At 41.8% G+C, this 17764-nt stretch overlaps 1 protein-coding gene across 1 annotated transcript in view; it reads left to right on the plus strand.

Annotated features, from left to right (window-relative positions):
- CENPF (centromere protein F) overlaps positions 1-17764 on the plus strand; it is a 65971-nt gene that overhangs the window by 23956 nt on the left and 24251 nt on the right. The window contains exons 8-11 of the mRNA XM_062210345.1: positions 2661-2786; positions 4132-4260; positions 8578-8700; positions 16536-16671. Coding sequence (XP_062066329.1) covers positions 2661-2786; positions 4132-4260; positions 8578-8700; positions 16536-16671 — 514 coding nt within the window. The remainder of the gene's footprint in view (positions 1-2660; positions 2787-4131; positions 4261-8577; positions 8701-16535; positions 16672-17764) is intronic.

Consider the following 17764-nt stretch of genomic DNA (forward strand, 5'->3'; position numbering starts at 1 on the left):
ATGGTAGGATATCATTTAACAAAATTTTAAATAGAGTGTAAAATACTTTCTAAAGGCTCTTTTAAAGCCTACTATGTCTACTAGGAAAACATTGATTTTGAGATTGGTTTTGGGAATGTGTTGCAGTTTGAAAGAGTACCAGTAGAGGGTGCCAAGGGCTCATTGTGGTTGGATTTTTATTTTTCCTCCTCAGATTTGTCAACCATCAAAGTTTTGGACCATTTTTTGGGCAGTGACTTTTGTTTACTACTTTATCCCCAGTGCCTAGAACAGTATTTGTAATATAGTAGGCTCTTAATAAATAATTGTTGAATTCATATCTATAATTTTTAGAAATAATTTGTAATATTTTTCATTGGGTTTTAAAATTCAGGGACAGCATTCATGTACGCTCTCATCCTCTGATTCATTCCTTAAAGGCTTACAATAGCCAAGGCTGGGCCAGGCTGAAGCCAGGAGCCAGGAATTCAATTTTAATCTCCCACATGGGTGGCAAGAACCCAATTACTTGAGCCATCACCACTGCACACTTAGGTGTACCTAGCGTGCACATTAGCCAGAAGCTGGCATTGAGAATGTAGCTGGGACTTGAACACAGGCACTCTAATAAGGCATGCAGGCATCCCAAAGTTTAGGCCAAGCCACCACCCCAAAACCTTACCTTTTAATTTGATACTTTAAAATTTTTAATATTTGTAGAATAGTCATATTTTATTTTTATGAACCCCCCCCCCCTTTTTTTTAAAGTTTATTTAGTTGAAAGAGAGTTACAGAGAGGCAGAGGCAGAGTGAGGAAGAGAAGTTGTCAAACTCTGGTTCACTCCCCAAATGGCTGCAACGGCTGGAGCTGTGCTGATCCAGAGCCAGGAGCTGCTTCTGGGTCTCCCACGTGGGTGCAGGGGCCCAAGGACTTGGGCCATCTTCTGCTGCTTTCCCAGGCCATAGCAGAGAGCTGGGTTGGAAGTGGAGCAGCTGGGACTCGAACCAGTGCCCATATGGGATGTTGGCACTGCAGGCGGCGGCTTTACTCGCTATGCCACAGCGCCGGCCTCTGCTTTTGGTTATTTAATGATTTGTTTCTGACTGATCTTTTAGCAGATTATAAGTTATTTTCATTTTGTCTAGATTCTCAGTTAAATTTCTAATACATATTAGAAATACTTGGATTGGTTTATTTATTTTGCAAGAGAGAGAGGGATCTTCCATCTGCTGGTTCATTCCCCAGAGGACTGCAACTGCCAGTATTGGGCCAGGCTGGAGCCAGGAACTTCTTCTGAGTCTCCTATGTGGGTGACAGGGGACCAAACATCCAAGCTTTTCCCAGGCCATCAGTAGGGAGCTAGATTGGAAGTGGATTTGCCAGGATATGAATTGGCGCAGCAGCTCTGCCTACTATGCCACAATACCCCCCTCCCACAATTTTTAATATTTTTAATAGTTTAAAATCAGTCTCTGAAAGGTATCAGAGAAACACTTCAGCGGAGAGAAGTACCAGATTGAGGCACATTTCATTCGGAGCAAGAAATTTTTCCTCACCAATACAGAGTTGGCTTACTACTCCGTGGGTTTTTATAGTGATTTTATAGGGCGCTTTTGGGATTTAAGCCCATGGAGTCAGGACGGGAACAGATTTCAACACGTAAAGAATTAAGACCATTTTGTGCCAATCTAACTTAGAAGGGAAGTTTAAATTTCTATGTAGTTCTCATTTTAAAAATTATTTTAGGGATAACTGGCTATATAGGAAGACTAGAATGTTCTTTGTGTTGCTGGTGGCAGCTTGGTTAACAACCACAGGTGATACTCTCTGAACAGTGTGTGAACTTTCAGCAGTTCAAATGGACATAATTGGACATTTATGGGAAGAAACGTTTTAACATTTAAAATTCTCTGTGAAACTCATTATGCTAGGGGCCAGCACTGTGGCATGGTGGGTTAAGCCACGGTCTGTGGTGCTGGCATCCCATATGGGTGCTGGTTTGGGTCTTGGCTGCTCCACTTCTGATCCTGTTCCTTGCTAATATGCCTGGGAATGCAGTGGAGGATGGCCCAAGTACAAAGGCCCCTGCACTCATGCAGGAGACCTAGATGAAGCTCCTGGCTCTGGGCTTCGGCTTTGGCCTAGCCCTGCCTGTTGTGGTCATTTGGGGAGTGAATCAGTGGATAGAGATTTCTCTCTAACTCTGCCTTTCAAATAAGTGGATATATATTTAGATAAATCTATCTTTAAAAAACCAAAACCTATTATGCTTAACATAGAGTATCTTATGTGATTATGGACACCCTCTGATTATGTGACAGCCTCTCAGTTAAGTAGGTCAACACCACTGCCTTTTACCTTCTCATTTCTATCAATAAAATATTAGGTAAACCATTAGACATGCTGTGTGGTTTTTTATAGCACAGATTATGAAGTATTATTTAATTGGGCTAATGCTTTACATCCTTACTAATATAAATACACATTTTATATGTGCTAAAAATAATTATAGTGATTTTAGTAGCTGGCTAGTAGTTTTCAGTTCAGCTTTTGATAAAATAAAAATACAAAACTAATAAACTTGAAATAGATCTTGTAACTAAGATTTTTATTAAGCATGAAAAGTTTGCTCCTCTTGAATAATTTTTGTTTTGTATTGAACATTTTTATTTGCTATTAGTGTACGACACTGGAACAAAAACTGAAAAAACTGACTGAAGATTTGAGTTGTCAGCGACAAAATGCAGAAAGTGCCAAGTGTTCTCTGGAACAGAAAATTAAGGAAAAAGAAAAGGAGTTTCATGAGGTAAGGTAAATGGATTCAGGAGTTTATCTGAAAGGCTTTTGTGAGCATTTCATAGCTTGATCATTTGGAACAAGAGATAGAGAAATTCTGAAGGGGGAATGTTTTGTGAGCTTTATTTTCCTTCACACTTTTATTTTTGTGATTTTTCCATCTTCCAGTCTTTGGCGAATGGAATTAGCATGTTTTCTGGTTTGCTTGTGATTTGATAACTGAGTAGGGAAGGATCATAGTTCTTTCACACCACTTTCTCTGTTGTGACAAAAACTGTATTAGGTCTACAAGTTGTTTTTAGAAGCTGTGAGATGGCAAATAAACTAAATAAGTAGTCACATGGTGAGGAAAGAATTTGACAGAAGAATTAGGGCTGAAAGTGGACTGGTAAGTATTGCTGCCAGTTTGATTCTTTGAAGTGAATTAGCCTGAAAGTGTGTCAGATAGATTGAGAAGCTATAACCCCAGGAATTGTAACTGGTATCCTTCCATGGTCATCATGGTTAATTGGTGACATCTTTTCATATTTGCTGTCTTCCTATATTTAAGACTATTGGAAGTAGTTTATAGTTTTTTATTTTTTTCAAGTTTATTTCCTGTGAGTGCAGGGACACAAGCACTTGGGACTTGGGCCATCTTCTGCTTTCGCAGGCTCATTAGCAGGGAGCTGGATTGAAAGTAGAGCAGCCAGAATTTGAACCTGTGCCCATATAGAATGCAAGCACTGCAGGTGGCAGCTTAACCTGCTATGCCACAACACTTGCCCCTGAAGTTTATTTTTAACTGACACATTAAAAAGTATACATACTCAGGTTACCATGTGATGTTTCCATTTGTATATACACTGTGTAATGTTCACAGCAGAGTAAACACATCTATATCCTCAGTTTTCTTTCAGATGAGAATATTCAAAATCCTTTCTTCCTAAATTTTTGTAAAAGAAAATATTCAGTATATTGTCATTGTCTGTGGTCTTCCTACTGGGTTTTGATATTTTAAACTGTTTTTGAGTGTTTGATTTCTAATTTGAGTTGTGGCTATTGCAGCTTGGTGCTTCTCACTTGGTCCTGATCTTTTCAAGGTAGAAATGAATTATTTAAGGGTGGGGACAAGACAGGGACAGTCTTGTTTCTGTCTCGTCAACTGATGGTCTCCTTCTTCCCTTCTGAATCCTGGTTTTGATTACTAAGACTAGGGTTTAGGCTGATTATGTTTATCATTAAGTGGAGAGTTGGCTTGGCTTTCTGCTATCTCCTGCTCTGATTATGGTGTTGCTTCTTAGGATGTGATTGTCTCACTTTGAAACTCCTGTGTTTGTTTGGTTGGTTTGATGCATGTGTCCTTTGTTTTGTAGGAGCTCAGCCGTCAACAGCGATCTTTCCAAACACTTGACCAAGAGTACACTCAAATGAAAGTGAAGCTCACCCAGGAGCTACAGCAAGCCAAGAAGACGTACAACATCTTGCAGGCTGAACTGGAGAAAGTAGGGTACTCAGTTAACTTTTTTCTCTGTAATACTCTCTTCTTTTCCTTATACTTGCATTTTGTAGAGCTGCAGGAACCTGTGAATACCTTCAAAGAAAAAATGTCTTCATTTTCCTTCCTTATCAAAGTGGAGGGCGAGTGCAACTTCTCTGGCTCTTAGTTTTCTTATCTGTAGAAAGCAGTGTGTGAGCTACAACTTCAGGTCTGAAGGTCTGTCAAGGTCCCCCATATTCTTGTGGTTGTTGGTCATGTGATCCAATGGGAACTGTTGTAATTTATGTCCCCGAGTAGTTAAAGCACTGAGTAGTCAAAGACTCCAAAAGCAGTCTCCTTCAGGTTACTGGCTTTACCTGTCATCCACATGATGTTGGCTAACATTTTACACCTCCAGCCTGGCTCTTGGTGGTGAACTTCAGACTTGTGTGTGTGTACTTGGTAGTCCCCTTGCACAGAAGATACTCTTCAGACTTGACATGCTAATTGTTGGACTCCAAATGTTTTTCTCAAACCTGCTCCTCCCTTTGTCTTCCTCATTTCAGTAAATAGCAGTTCCATTCACCACATTCCTGAGGCCAAAACCTTCATGTCATTTTCAGTTCTTTTTTTTCTTATACTTCAAACTTCATAAAACTGATGACTACCTTAATTTGTTTATATAAGCATTTATTTGTGTGTGTGTGTGTGTATGTGTATGTATGTATGTATATCTGTGTATATGTATGCACATATGAGAGTACTTCAAAATTTTCTTGGGATGGTCAGCATTTTGGTACAGCAGGTTAAACTGCCCCTGGCATCCTATGTTGGAGTGCTGGTTTGAGTTGTGGCTGCTCTGTGTCCCATCCAGCTTCTTGTAAAATGCCCTTGGAAGGCAGCAGAGGATGGCCCAACTACTTGGGCCTCTGTCACCCATATCAGAGACCTGGATGGACTTCCTATTCCTAGTTCCTGGCTTTGGCCTGTCCCAACCCCATATACTGTGGCCATGTAGGGAGTAAGCCAGCAAATTGAATATATTGTTCTCTTTCTCTCACTTTCTCTTTTTATTTAAAAAGATTTATTTATTTTTTGAAAGAGTTACACAGAGAAGGAGAGGCAGAGAGAGAGGTCTTCTATTATCTGGTTCACTTCCCAATTGGTCGCAATGGCCAGAACTGTACCAATCCGAAGCCAGGAGCCAGGAGCTTCTTCTGGGTCTCCCACACCAATACAGCGGCCCAAGGACCTGGGCCATCCTCCACTGCTCCCCCAGGCCTTGGCAGAGAGCTGGATTGGAAGTGGAGCAGCCAGGACTCAAACCGGTACCCACATGGGATGCTGGCACTGCAGGCGGCACCCTCACCTGCTATACCACAGTGCTGGCTCCACTTTATCTCTTCATCTTTCTCTCTCTTTTCAAAAATCTGTTTTTCAAATAAAGATATCTTTTAAAACATTCATGGAAAGTTGAATTGGAAGATGTTTATATTCTCTCTGCCTCTCCTTCTCTCTCTGTGTAAACCTCATTTTCAAATAAATAATCTAAAAAAAAAAAGATGTTTATTTTGCTTCCCCAAATTAAAAAAAAAAACAACAACTTTTTTTAAAGATTTATTTATTTATTTGAGAGGTAGAATTACAGATAGAGAAGGAGAGACCGAGAAAAAGGTCTTCCATCCGCTGGTTCACTCCCCAAATGGCTGCAATAGCTGGAACTGAGCTGATCCAAATCTAAGAGCCAGGAGCTTCTTCAGTTCTCCCATGTGGGTGCAGGGGCCCAAGCACTTCAGCCATCTTCCACTGATTTCCCAGGCCATTTGCAGGGAGCTGGATTGGAAGTAGAGCATCTGGGATTTGAACTAGTGCCCATATGGGATGCTGGTGCTGCAGGCGGTTTAACCTGTGCCACAGCACCAGCCCCACTCCTCCAAATTTTTAAATCTTGAATAACAGGGGTATTAAATTTCATGAAAAACTGTGTTATGGAAAAACTATGCATAAATTTAAGAGTATTTTTACACCAAAACAAACATCTTTTTTTTTTTTTTTTTTTAAATGAATGAATTAACTGATTAGCATGAGTGAGTGTTTTCTTGGGTTGATTTACTTCTCAAATGCTTTGCATGGCTGGGTCTGGGCCAAGCTGAAACCAGGAGCATGAATCTCAATTCAGGTCTCTTATACTATTTGCAACATGGGCCACGTACACAGCAGTGGTCCCCTAAAATTATATTGCCTAATGACATCATAGCCATCTTATTGTGTGTAAATGCATTGTCTGAATTTTGTTCAATGATGGATGCACCTAAAGATGTTTCTCAGAACATACCCCTGCCGTTTAGCAAGGCATGATAGAGTATGGCATGTTCTCTTGTAACCATTACCAATGACAGGTGATAGATTCTTGTCACCCACCTTGGTGTTTTCTTTTTCTTTTTCTTTTTTTTTGACAGGCAGAGTGGACAGTGAGAAAGAGAGAGAAAGGTCTTCCTTTTTCCATTGGTTCACCACCCAGTGGCTGCTGCGGCCGGCGCACTGCGCTGACCCGAAGCCAGGAGCCAGGTGCTTCTCCTGGTCTCCCACACGAGTGCAGGGCCCAAGCACTTGGGCCATCCTCCACTGCACTCCCAGGCCACAGCAGAGAACTGGACTGGAAGAGGAGCAACCGGGACAGAATGCGGTGCCCCGACCGGGACTAGAACCCGGGGTGCTGGCTCCGCAGGTGGAGGATTAGCGTATTGAGCTGTAGTGCTGGCCTCCTGGTGTTTTCTACCTCCCTGCTTTTATGTCTATCTTTTATATTTTGAATATGACTATTTTTTATTGTATCTAGTATTATACCCTGGTGTATGCCACCATCCTTTCTCACCTGCATCACTGTATAACCCCCTTACTGGTCTCCCTGCTTCTGCTTTTACCTTCTGTGATCTGGTTTTACCTGTCAGCTAGTGTGGGCCTTTCATTCTGCTAGATCATGTTGCTTCTCTGCCCCCAGACCCTACTATCACTTCCTGTTTTTGTTAGGGGAAAGGCTGGTCCTTTTTTTTTTAAGATTTATTCATTTATTTGAAAGGCAGAGTTAGAGAGCAAGGGGGAAGATAGAGATCTTCATCTGCCGTTTCACTCCCCAGATGGCCGCAAAGCCAGGAGCCAGGAGCGCCTTCTGGTCTCCCATATGGGTACAGGGGCCCAAGCACTTGTGGCATCTTCTGCTGCCTTCCCATGCACATTAGCAGGGAGCTAGACAGGAAGTAGATCAGCCAGGACTGGAATGGCGCCCATGCAGCAGGTGGTGGCCTTACCTGCTACACCACAGGGCCAACCCCAAAGGCTTGATCCTTCTAAAAGGGTTGCAGCACCCCAGGTGGATCTCATCTCCTCGTACTCTTCCTGTGCTCTCTATCTGAAGTACTTGTAGGTAAGGCTGTTCATCTATACAAGTTTGGACTATCCAAATCCATCTACTAAGGACAGAATGTTCATAGTTTGATGAGTTTCCTCCAAGGCCTTTAAAGATTTATTCGAAAGGCAGTTAACAGAGAGAGGGAGAGCAGAAATCTTAAATCAGCTGGTTCAATCCTCCAAAAGGCCATAATGGCCTGGGCTGAGCCAGGCTGATCCAGAGCCTGGAACTCCATCTGGGTCTCCCATGTGAGTAGCAGGAGCCTAAGCACTTGGGTCATTATTTGCTGCTTTCCAAGCCACATTATCAGGGAGCTGGATTGGAAGTGGAGCAGGCTGGGTAAGAATTGATTTCATATGGGCATTGCAGTTGGCGACTTAACCCACTGCACTACAACGTTGCCTTCTCTTCTGTTTCTCCCTTTCTGTTTCTTTTCTTCCTTTCTCTCCTTCCACTCCCTTTGCTTTCCTTTCCCTTCCCTTTCCTTCCTTTTTTTTTTCAGAGCACAGGGAAAGAGAGAAAGCAAGCTCCCATCTGCTGATTTATTTATTTATTTGAAAGGCAGAATTAGATAAATCTTCCATCCACTGGTTCACTCCCTAGTGGGCCCAATGACTGGGCTTGGGCCAGGCTGAAGCCAGGAGCTTCTTCCCAGTTTCCCATGTGGGTGCAGGGGCCCAAGGACTTGGGCCATCTTTGGCTGCTTTCCTAGGCACATTAGCAGGAAGTTGTATCGAAAGTGGAACACCTGGGACTGGAACTGGCACCCATATGGGATGCTGGCACTGCAGGCAGTGGCTTAACCTGTGCCACAGTGCCAGCCCCTGCATCAATTCTTATATTGCATATCCTTTTTATTAGTCACAAGTCATTGTTTATTTAAAAAGTAAAGAATGTAAATGAAACTTTGTGGTTTTTTCCATTTCATTGTAGGTAACATCAGTAAAGCAAGAGCTAGAAAAGCATTTGGCCGAGTTGAAACAGAAGTTCCTGAGAACTGAGCAGGTGCTGCAGGAGAGTCAGAGCCAGGAGAGTGAGCTGAGGAGAAGCAGTGAGGTGAGTGCGGGGGCAGCAAATATTTCTAATGCTCTGTACAGCACCAAGCATGAAAATTAAAGGAGAATTCCTGTACTGTTTGCCAGTAGTTTACCATGGCTATATAGATTTCCATTTGCCAGAAAAAAGTTAGTATTACAAAGTGTTCTGCACATATATATGGTATAGAATGTGTTTATTTTTCCACTTTCCATTCTGATATAATTACTAATATCCATGTAGCTTTTATAGGCAAGCATGACTTTTTTAAAGATTGTTTGACACCACCTGCGAGGTGCAAGGATGGAAGAATGAAAAGAAGGAATTTTCCAGGTGGAAACAACATGATTGATGGGAGTATTTAAAATGCTTTATGGAGGGTTGGCTTTTGAGTTGTCCAGTATTAAAGCTTGTGGAAAAGGGATCAGTGCTGTGGCGCCAGCATCCAATATGGGAACTGGTTCAAGTCCCAGCTCCTCTACTTCTGATCTAATTCCCTGCTAATTCACCTGGGAGATTTGCCCAAGTTCTTGGGCCCCTGCTCCCACGTGGGAGACCCAGAAGAAGCTCCTGGCTCCTGCTTTGGATTGGCTCAGCTCCAGCCATTGCAGCCATTTGGGTAGTGAACCAGCAGGTGGAAGACCTCTCTCTCTGTCTCTACCTCTGTAACTCTGATTTCAAGTAATAAAATAAATCTTTAGAAAAAAAAAAAAAAAAGCCCACGGAAAGCCTTAGATCTAAATGAGCAAAATAATGACAGTTATGAGAATCTAAAATCTAAAGATTATTATAAAATGTCAGGTAATTATAATTATATTACTCTAGCTTCACCAGTGAACATTAATGTTGGTGTTCAGCATGTGCAAGCCCTGGTAACATTGTCTTTGGAGATTTTGCTTTTGTCCACAAAATGACAGAGAAGGGCATCCAAATGGCATGGATCTAAGATGGTTCACTGATAAGATTGTATACACAGTATTTTACTCTGGTTTCTCTCGGCATTTATTTAGTGGCCTGGAGTTGATATTAAAGGGCTTAATTAAACAACATTTAATAGACAAACAGGGGCTGGCACTGTGGCGTAGCAGGTAGAGCCGCCGCCTGCTGTGCTGACATTCTATATGGTCGCCAGTTCAAGACACCACTGCTCCTTTTCCGATCTAGCTCTCTGCCTGTGGCCTGGAAAATCAGTGGAGGATGGCACAAGTCCTTCGACTCGAGCTCCTTGTTCTTGGCCTTGGCTTGGTGCAGTTCCAGCCATTTCAGCCATCTGGGAAGTGAGCCAGTGGATGGAAGACCTCTCTCTCTCTCTCTGTAACTCTGCCTTCAAATAAATAAATACAACTTTAAAAAATGTATTTATTTATTTGAAAGAGTTGGAGAGAAATAGAGACAACTTCCATCTGCTTGTTCACTCCCAAAATTGGCCACAACAGCTGGGATGAAGCCAGGAGTCAGGAATTTTATCTGGGTCTCCTGTGTGGCTGTAGGGGCAAAAGGACTTGGGCTATCTTCACTGCTTTCCCAGGAGCATAGCATTAGCAGGGAGCTGAATCGGAAGTGGAGCAGTCGGAACTTCAACTGGCACCCATATGGAATGCTGGCGTTGCAAGCGGCGGCTTAACTTGTTAAGCCATAATCAATTCTTAGACTGAAAGATAAAAAACATATATTTTGGGTTGGTGTTGTGTGTGCTGGTTTGTGTCCTAGCTGTTCTATTTCTGATCCAACTCCCTGCTAATGGCTTCGGAAAAGCAGTGGAAGACGGCTCAAGTGCTTGGGTCCCTGACACCCACATTGGAGACCCAGATGAGGTTCTTGGCTCCTGGCTTTGGCCTGGCACAGCGTTGAGCATTGTGGCCATGTAGGGAGTGAACCATCAGATGGAAGATCTTTCGCCCTCTCCTTCTCTCTCTGCTACTCTACCTTTGAAAAGAAATAAATCTTAAAAAATTACATATCTTTAAAATATTTATTTTCATAGGTGGAGTTACAGAGAGGAAGGGAGCAAGAGAAAGAGATCTTTCATCCAATGGTTCACTTCCCTGATGGCTGCAACGGGATTGGCCAGATCAAAGCTAGGATCCAGAAGCTTATTTTGAGACTCCCACATGGGTTCAGAGGGGTCCAAGGACTTGCACCATCCTTTGCTGCTTTCCCAGGCACATTAGCAGAGAGCTGGATTGGAAGTGGAGCAGCTGGGACACCAACTCAGATCTGTATAGGATGCCAACATTGCAGGTGGCAGCTTTATCTGCTTCGCCAAGATGCTGACTCCTAAAGAATATTTTCTTTATAAAGAGCAGATGTTTATAATAAAGGTGTGGGATGGCTAAGTGTGTTTATCCTCACCACTTTGCAGAGCATAGCTTGCTTGGAAACCTAGCACATCTGTTAGTAGCATAGAGGTGATTACTGAGCAGGCTGCACAGGGAAAGTTCTGCTGGAGTCAGGGGCTCTGACTCCATAACCCTCGTGGAAGAAAACTTCACATCAGACGATAGTTTCACCAACAAACCTTTTTAAATGGAAGTGTTTGTTTCAGCAAAACAAATGTTTGCCTTTTGGCCAGTGAGGACCAACCAACAGATGCTTCTGCTAACATTTCCACAGGCAGACTGGCACTGAGCTCTTCCCTCTGTGAGCCTCCCTTTCAGCCAGGAACTCTCCTGTCACTCCAGTGGCTGCCTGGCGGAAATATTTTGTAAGACAATCCTCTAGTTTAGAGGGTCCAAACTCTTTTAAAACTGGTTTCCTGGCCAGGTTGCAGTAGTGGGTGCTTGCAGGTGTTTTTGAAGATCTGTTCATCCCCTCAAGGTCTGGTTGGTCAACTGTAGGCTGTCCAGTAACTCCAGTGTCTACAGAGTTTCACTTTTCACATAAAGACATTCATGGGCATACCTAGGGCCTGGGAATGAATTTATTGTTTTTCTTAATTTATGCTTGTGTTTGTATATGTCATTTTCTGAGGATAGTATCTGTATTTCAAAGGGTTTGGCTTATTTTTGCATTTTGAATTGGGGTTAGATAAATGATTTACCTGGTAAGAGTCATGGTTTAATTTAGTGGTAAAATGGTGGCAGTAGTTTTAGAGGGAGCAAAATCTGAAATGCATTGCTCTTCTGCTACAAGCCTGCTGTGTGACTTTGTTTCTGAGTCTCCCTGTCATGAATGTGCATTTAGGCACAAATAATGCTTTCTCTCCTTTCCAAGGCTATGTTCATGATTAAATTAAATATGTGTAAAGTGCTGAGCCCAAGTTGATTGTTGCTTTGGCCTTTGTAACTGTTAGGACCTTTTGATGTTAAGCATTGCTTGCTGTCACGTACAGATAGTCATGACCAGGGAACATTTGAGATGTTTTGTGTTTAAAATTTTGCCCATTCTACTATCCTTCCATCTTTCTGTACCTAATACAGATACAGTATTTTTGTCTTTCTGTGCCTAATACAGAAATAGTATATAAGTAAATATAAAGTTCCACACACCTACAAGGATTTGAATAAATAATGTGACAGCTGTCCTTGTCTGTGTCGGGTAAACTAATATACTGCTCACAGTGAGAAATGATCAGTACTGGAAATGTGCTTTAGAGGTCCAATCAAGGATAAAGTTAACATTTAATATCAAAGTGAATGGAGCATCTAGATAAGCTGATCATTCAGCATCAAGTGCCAGCCCCCATAGCATTGAGGTTTGGCAGGGAGATACCATCATTTGATGGACAGGATGAGGGATTACTTGCTTGGGGACCTTTCCAAGCATAGTACTCTGTGCTACACTAGGTCCTCTAAGGGGCTTGGTTTGGCAAGCAAGAACGATGAGGTAGAAGGGGGAAAACACCTCCTTTGCATCCTACCCTTGTTCACACATATAGACTTCTCCCCAGCAAGGGACATATTAAGCTATATTCATGGATGGAATCCTGAAATGCCACATAGTAACTGAAATTTGTTTTGTCTGGCCCTAGGAAATGATGCTTCCCTTGCTGCTCCTAAACAGAAGTTGATCTGGGTAGAATTACTTGCTAAGCTCTAATGCTGGCTTGTGGTTATAGGGATTTTTGATGTGTTTTTCCAAAGTAGTGCCCAGTTTTGCAAATCATGTGATGTGGGAGATGCCTAGGAGAATATATCTTTGTATGCTTAACTCATTGTTGATAATGAGCTACCCAATCAAGTCTTAAGTGGCTGCAGCCTTGCAGAAAACTAATTGTTGATGGATGGAAGCCTGCACATCCATTTTCAGATGTTCTTTTTCTAAATTCTGGCCTTTTAAAATTCTTGGGTTGGTTATAGCCATGGCATTATAAGCCTGCTGGATCGTCCCAGGATTGGCTGAGTATTTCTTTGTTAGAGGCAAATATTTACAAAGCTAATACGAGACTAGAGAAAGACATGTTAATCTTCCCATTGAGCTTCCTATTCATTTAAATATCCCCAGTTATGGACAGAGATGGGTAGATAGAGGCCAATAGACTCATGAACATCAATTTCCCCTCCTTTCTGATGTCCTTCATCCCTTTTCTCCTTTTTTTTTTTTTTTTAAATCTTCCTGTCAATTGAGATGTACCCAGTTTTGCACAGTGTCTTCCCAGCTTTGAGTTTTTTTTTTTTTTTTTTTTTTTTAAGGTCAGCGTATCTTTTAAGTTGTAAAATCCAAAATGCTAAGTTAACCCAGATAATTATATTGTAGTTACTCTTTTATGTTGACCTTGTTCAGCCATTCTTAGCATTGATCATAGAGATGTAGCTACTGTTAAATTTGGGGGAGAAATACTACTAATGCTTTTTTACCCTTGTCAAAGCACTTTAAAGTGTTTTCCTTTCACATCTGTGATCTCATTTGAAAGGTGATTATTCTTAGCCTGAACAAAAAAATTATAGTTTCTATAGTTTAATGATGATTTTAAATCAATAACACTGTGGTACCTTTAATGATCATTCCTTGCAGAATTTAACACTAACTTGTGTATTAGCCACTCAGTCTTAAGATCAGCTGGAGCAGCTCTTTAGTTCTGATTGATATCTTAATTTGATAGCACGTCAGTTTAGCTGGGGAAGGGAGACAAGATTAGGACACAGGAGGCTGAGAAGTATAATAACTACAACAGGTTCTGTCTTCTTTTAATGATGAAATGAATGTATATACATGAGCACAGCAGCTGCCAGCAAGTTTTCAAGTACGTTGTACTAGCCAGATTCTCCCTCTTCTTGAATTTGGCTTTGCTACATCAGTACCCATCTGCTGGTAGTAACCAGACTGATAATTGAAGGCAGACTTCCAACAAACATTGCCAGGGCCATCTGTTTTCTAACAGTGCAGTAGGGTTTTGGAGTATGGGTCTTAATTGTTTCTTCAAGATTTAACATATTCTCCCTATTTCTCAGAGAGGTATTTGTGGTATTTTTGAAACACAATTTTAAAAATAGTTAACCTTGTGAATATTTGTTCCCCTCAAGAATCTGAGGCTCTTGGTTTTGTCTGCTTATAATGATGTGTGCCAGCTCCCTGTGGTCCAGTGCGGGATGTGTAATAAAGGTTGAGATATTACTTATCAGTGATTAAAATTAATGGTAGTTTCAAGTATGAATAGAATATTTATAATGTTTAGTATGTGAGTCTTATGTGGTTAATAAGCAAAAGTTTTTATTTGCCATGTTAATACAGCTTGGTTTTAAGATTCAGAAAAATATACGGATCTCCCTACAAAATACAATGGAATTGCATATGTAACTCTGTTACCTTATTATTGAACACTGATGCCTGATATGGACTTAATCAGATACCCACAGAAGTCGTTTGCACGGTGAAAGTTCAGATTTCCCATCTAGTGTTAATTCTTTCTTTGTGGTCCAACCCACTGATTTCCCATAACACATTGAATGTTTATTTAGTATTTAGCATATCCTGGTGTTTACTAAATGATCTGTTTCACATCAGTCTTCACTGGAGGGCACCTACCTTGAGGTCAAAGATACTTTTGTATTTGCATTTTCATAATGCATATTCCTAGTATTTCATTGTAGATTAAAAAATATTTGAAAATTAGAGTGACAGAGAGGAGAGAGATTTTCCCTCTGCTAGTTTACTCCCCAAATTCTTTTTTTTTTTTTTTTTTTGACAGGCAGAGTTAGACAGTGAGAGACAAGAGAGAAAGGTCTTCCTTCTGTTGGTTCACCCCCCAAATAGTCACCATGGCTGCGTGCTGCGCCAATCCGAAGCCAGGCGCCAGGTGCTTCCTCCTGGTCTCCCATGCAGGTGCAGGGCCCAAGCACTTGGGCCATCCTCCACTGTCCTCCCAGGCCACAGCAGAGAGCTGACTGGAAGAGGAGCAACCGGGACAGAACCAGTGCCCCAACCGGGACTAGAACCCGGAGAACCAGCGCCGCAGGCAGAGGATTAGCCTAGTGAGCTGTGGCGCCGGCTACTCCCCAAATACTTGTAACAGCTGGAGCTAAGGCCAGGCTAAAGCCAGGAGCCAAGAACTCCTTCTGATCTCCCACCTGGGTGGCAGGAACCCAAGCACTTGGGTCATCATCTGCTGCCTCCTAGATGCATTGGGAGGAAGCAGGATGGGGAAGTACAGAGTAGCCAGGACTTCCAGTATGGGTTGCAAGTGTCTCAAGCAGTAGTCTAACCTTCTGTACCACAACACCCACCTCATTGTAGATTTTCTTGATAAACATTCATTGAAGATAATTTAGGACATAATGATGCCCCCATAACTGAATCTTAAGATGATTTTTCAATAAAAAGTAAAATCTTGTTATGTGAATGTTTTTGTTAACATGTCAAATTTTTGCAAATTTATGGTTGCTCATTCAAATCTGATGGGAACTTGGAGCTTTTGTTGTTGAAGATCTTATAGTTAGGATTTTTCCTTCTGTGTCTCTTTAACAGGCATATGGGCAACCAGAATATTCACAGAAATACATTTTTTGAAGGAAAAGGATTATTGTCAGATTTGTATTTTGTGTTTTTGCTTTGACTTCTATTCATACCATTATTTAAGACTCTCTGGCTTAATTAGATATTCAGAAGGAAAGGGAGGGGCAAGCATTTGTCTTGGTGGTTAAATTGCCCACTGGGACACCTGCATCCCATATTATAGTGCTAGGATTTAAGGCCACACTCTTCTTCTAATTCAGCTTCCTGTTAACATGTGTCCTGGGAGACACAGGTCAAATAGTTGGGTTCCTGTCACCCCATGTGGGAGACCTGGATGGACTTCTTGGCTCTTGGCTTAGGACTGGCTCAGCCTTGGCTATTGCAGGAGTGAACCAACAAATGGGAGATATCTGTCTTCCTTTCCCTTTCAAAAATAAGAGCAGTAACAAGAAAAAATAAGTGTGTCATTCCTCCCTTAGACATATAAACAACTCTACTAGGGACCCTTGTTAAAACATAAGTCGTGGGCCAGCACCGCGGCTCAATGGGCTAATCCTCTGCCTAGCGGCGCTGGCACACCAGGTTCTAGTCCTGGTCAGGGCACTGGATTCTGTCCTGTCCCGGTTGTTCCTCTTCCCGGCCAGCTCTCTGCTATGGCCCGGGAGTGCAGTGGAGGATGGCCCAAGTGCTTGGGCCCTGCACCCCATGGGAGACCAGGATAAGCACCTGGCTTCTGCCTTCGGATTAGTGCGGTGCGCCAGCCGCAGCCTGCCAGCCGCGGCGGCCATTGGAGGGTGAACCAACGGCAAAGGAAGACCTTTCTCTCTGTCTCTCTCTCTTTCTCTCTCACTCTCCACTCTGCCTGTAAAAACAAACAAACAAACAAACAAACAAAAAAACCCAAAAAACAAAAGTCGTCATTGGTGAGCATTTCTTTGTTTGTAATGGAGTGAATATGGTTGTAGGACATGAAGAAGGAAAATGGCCTCCTGAAGAGCCAGTCTGAGCTGCGGGCCCGAGAAGTCTGCCACCTGGAGGAAGAGCTCAAGAAGGTCAAAGAGTGTTTAAATCAGAGCCAGAGTTGGGCAGAAGAGATCAGAGGTATGGAAACTTAGTATTTTAGAGTTGACTATGAGCTTTTACTCCTGTGAAGGAGGATGGGTAGCATTAGCACATTAGAGAAACTTCTTCAAATTTTCCACATATTCACCCATAATGTTGTTTAAAGTTGATGTGGAGAGTTTTCCCTCTTCTACTTTTTAGATTCCAGAGTGATAGTTGGACATACTTTAATTGGGACATATTGAGTCCTAAAATGTCTGTTTTTCAGCACTTTGAAACCAGAAGGGTAAATATTTTCCACACAAAGCTAAATTGTCATTCTGTCTCTCACCCGAGAGTGCTGTTCTTTGGGTCTCAATTGTGTTTGTTGGTTATATCCAGACAGCTCATCTTACTCATTACTGTTTCCCTTATAATGGAAAAAGCTTATATTAAATGTGTGCTTTCTAAGCTCTTAATGACCATTGCTTTTTGGTGACTTGCTTGACTGAATGATTTTATTATCATACTTTACAGCCAGAGAATTACGCTATATGCACCAGATGACTCCACCAGTCATCCCATATTTATTTATTTATGCCATATGTCTTTATCTTACATTGATATTCTTACCTGGAGTATTTGTACATCTAGGATTTCTTTTAACTCTGACCTGTGAAATGTGTGCCACATTTCTTTATTTTAAAAATTTTAGTCTCTAAGGCAGCTTTCAGTTTTTCCATGGCAACAGACAGAAATGTCAGTTTTTAGTTCTTTGAAGGAATGGCTGGGACATTATTAAGTATTGGTCACCAGTGTCTTGTTTGAGGTCCTCACAAGTGAAGCAGATTGAAGCCCTGGTGACAGTGTTTCATCAGTTTTGCACCTCTCAGTGGTGGATTGAGATTAGTAGATTAGAAACCTGTATTGTTTTCCACTCATTGTGACATCTGAGATCATCATGCAAACCACCTATATCATTTATGCTTGATGTTCTCAAGTTGTACTCTCCCCTAACGTACTTGAAGAATATGAAACCTTCTCCTAACTGTTGAATGAAAACATTGCAGTTGTTCCTGACTGGGAAGGTCTTGTGGATAGAGGAGAATCATTGGGTAGAAAACAGGGTGTTCATAGAGCTTGAAGAAACTTC

This window comes from Lepus europaeus, chromosome 14 (assembly GCF_033115175.1).
Source record: "Lepus europaeus isolate LE1 chromosome 14, mLepTim1.pri, whole genome shotgun sequence".
NCBI lineage: Eukaryota > Metazoa > Chordata > Mammalia > Lagomorpha > Leporidae > Lepus > Lepus europaeus.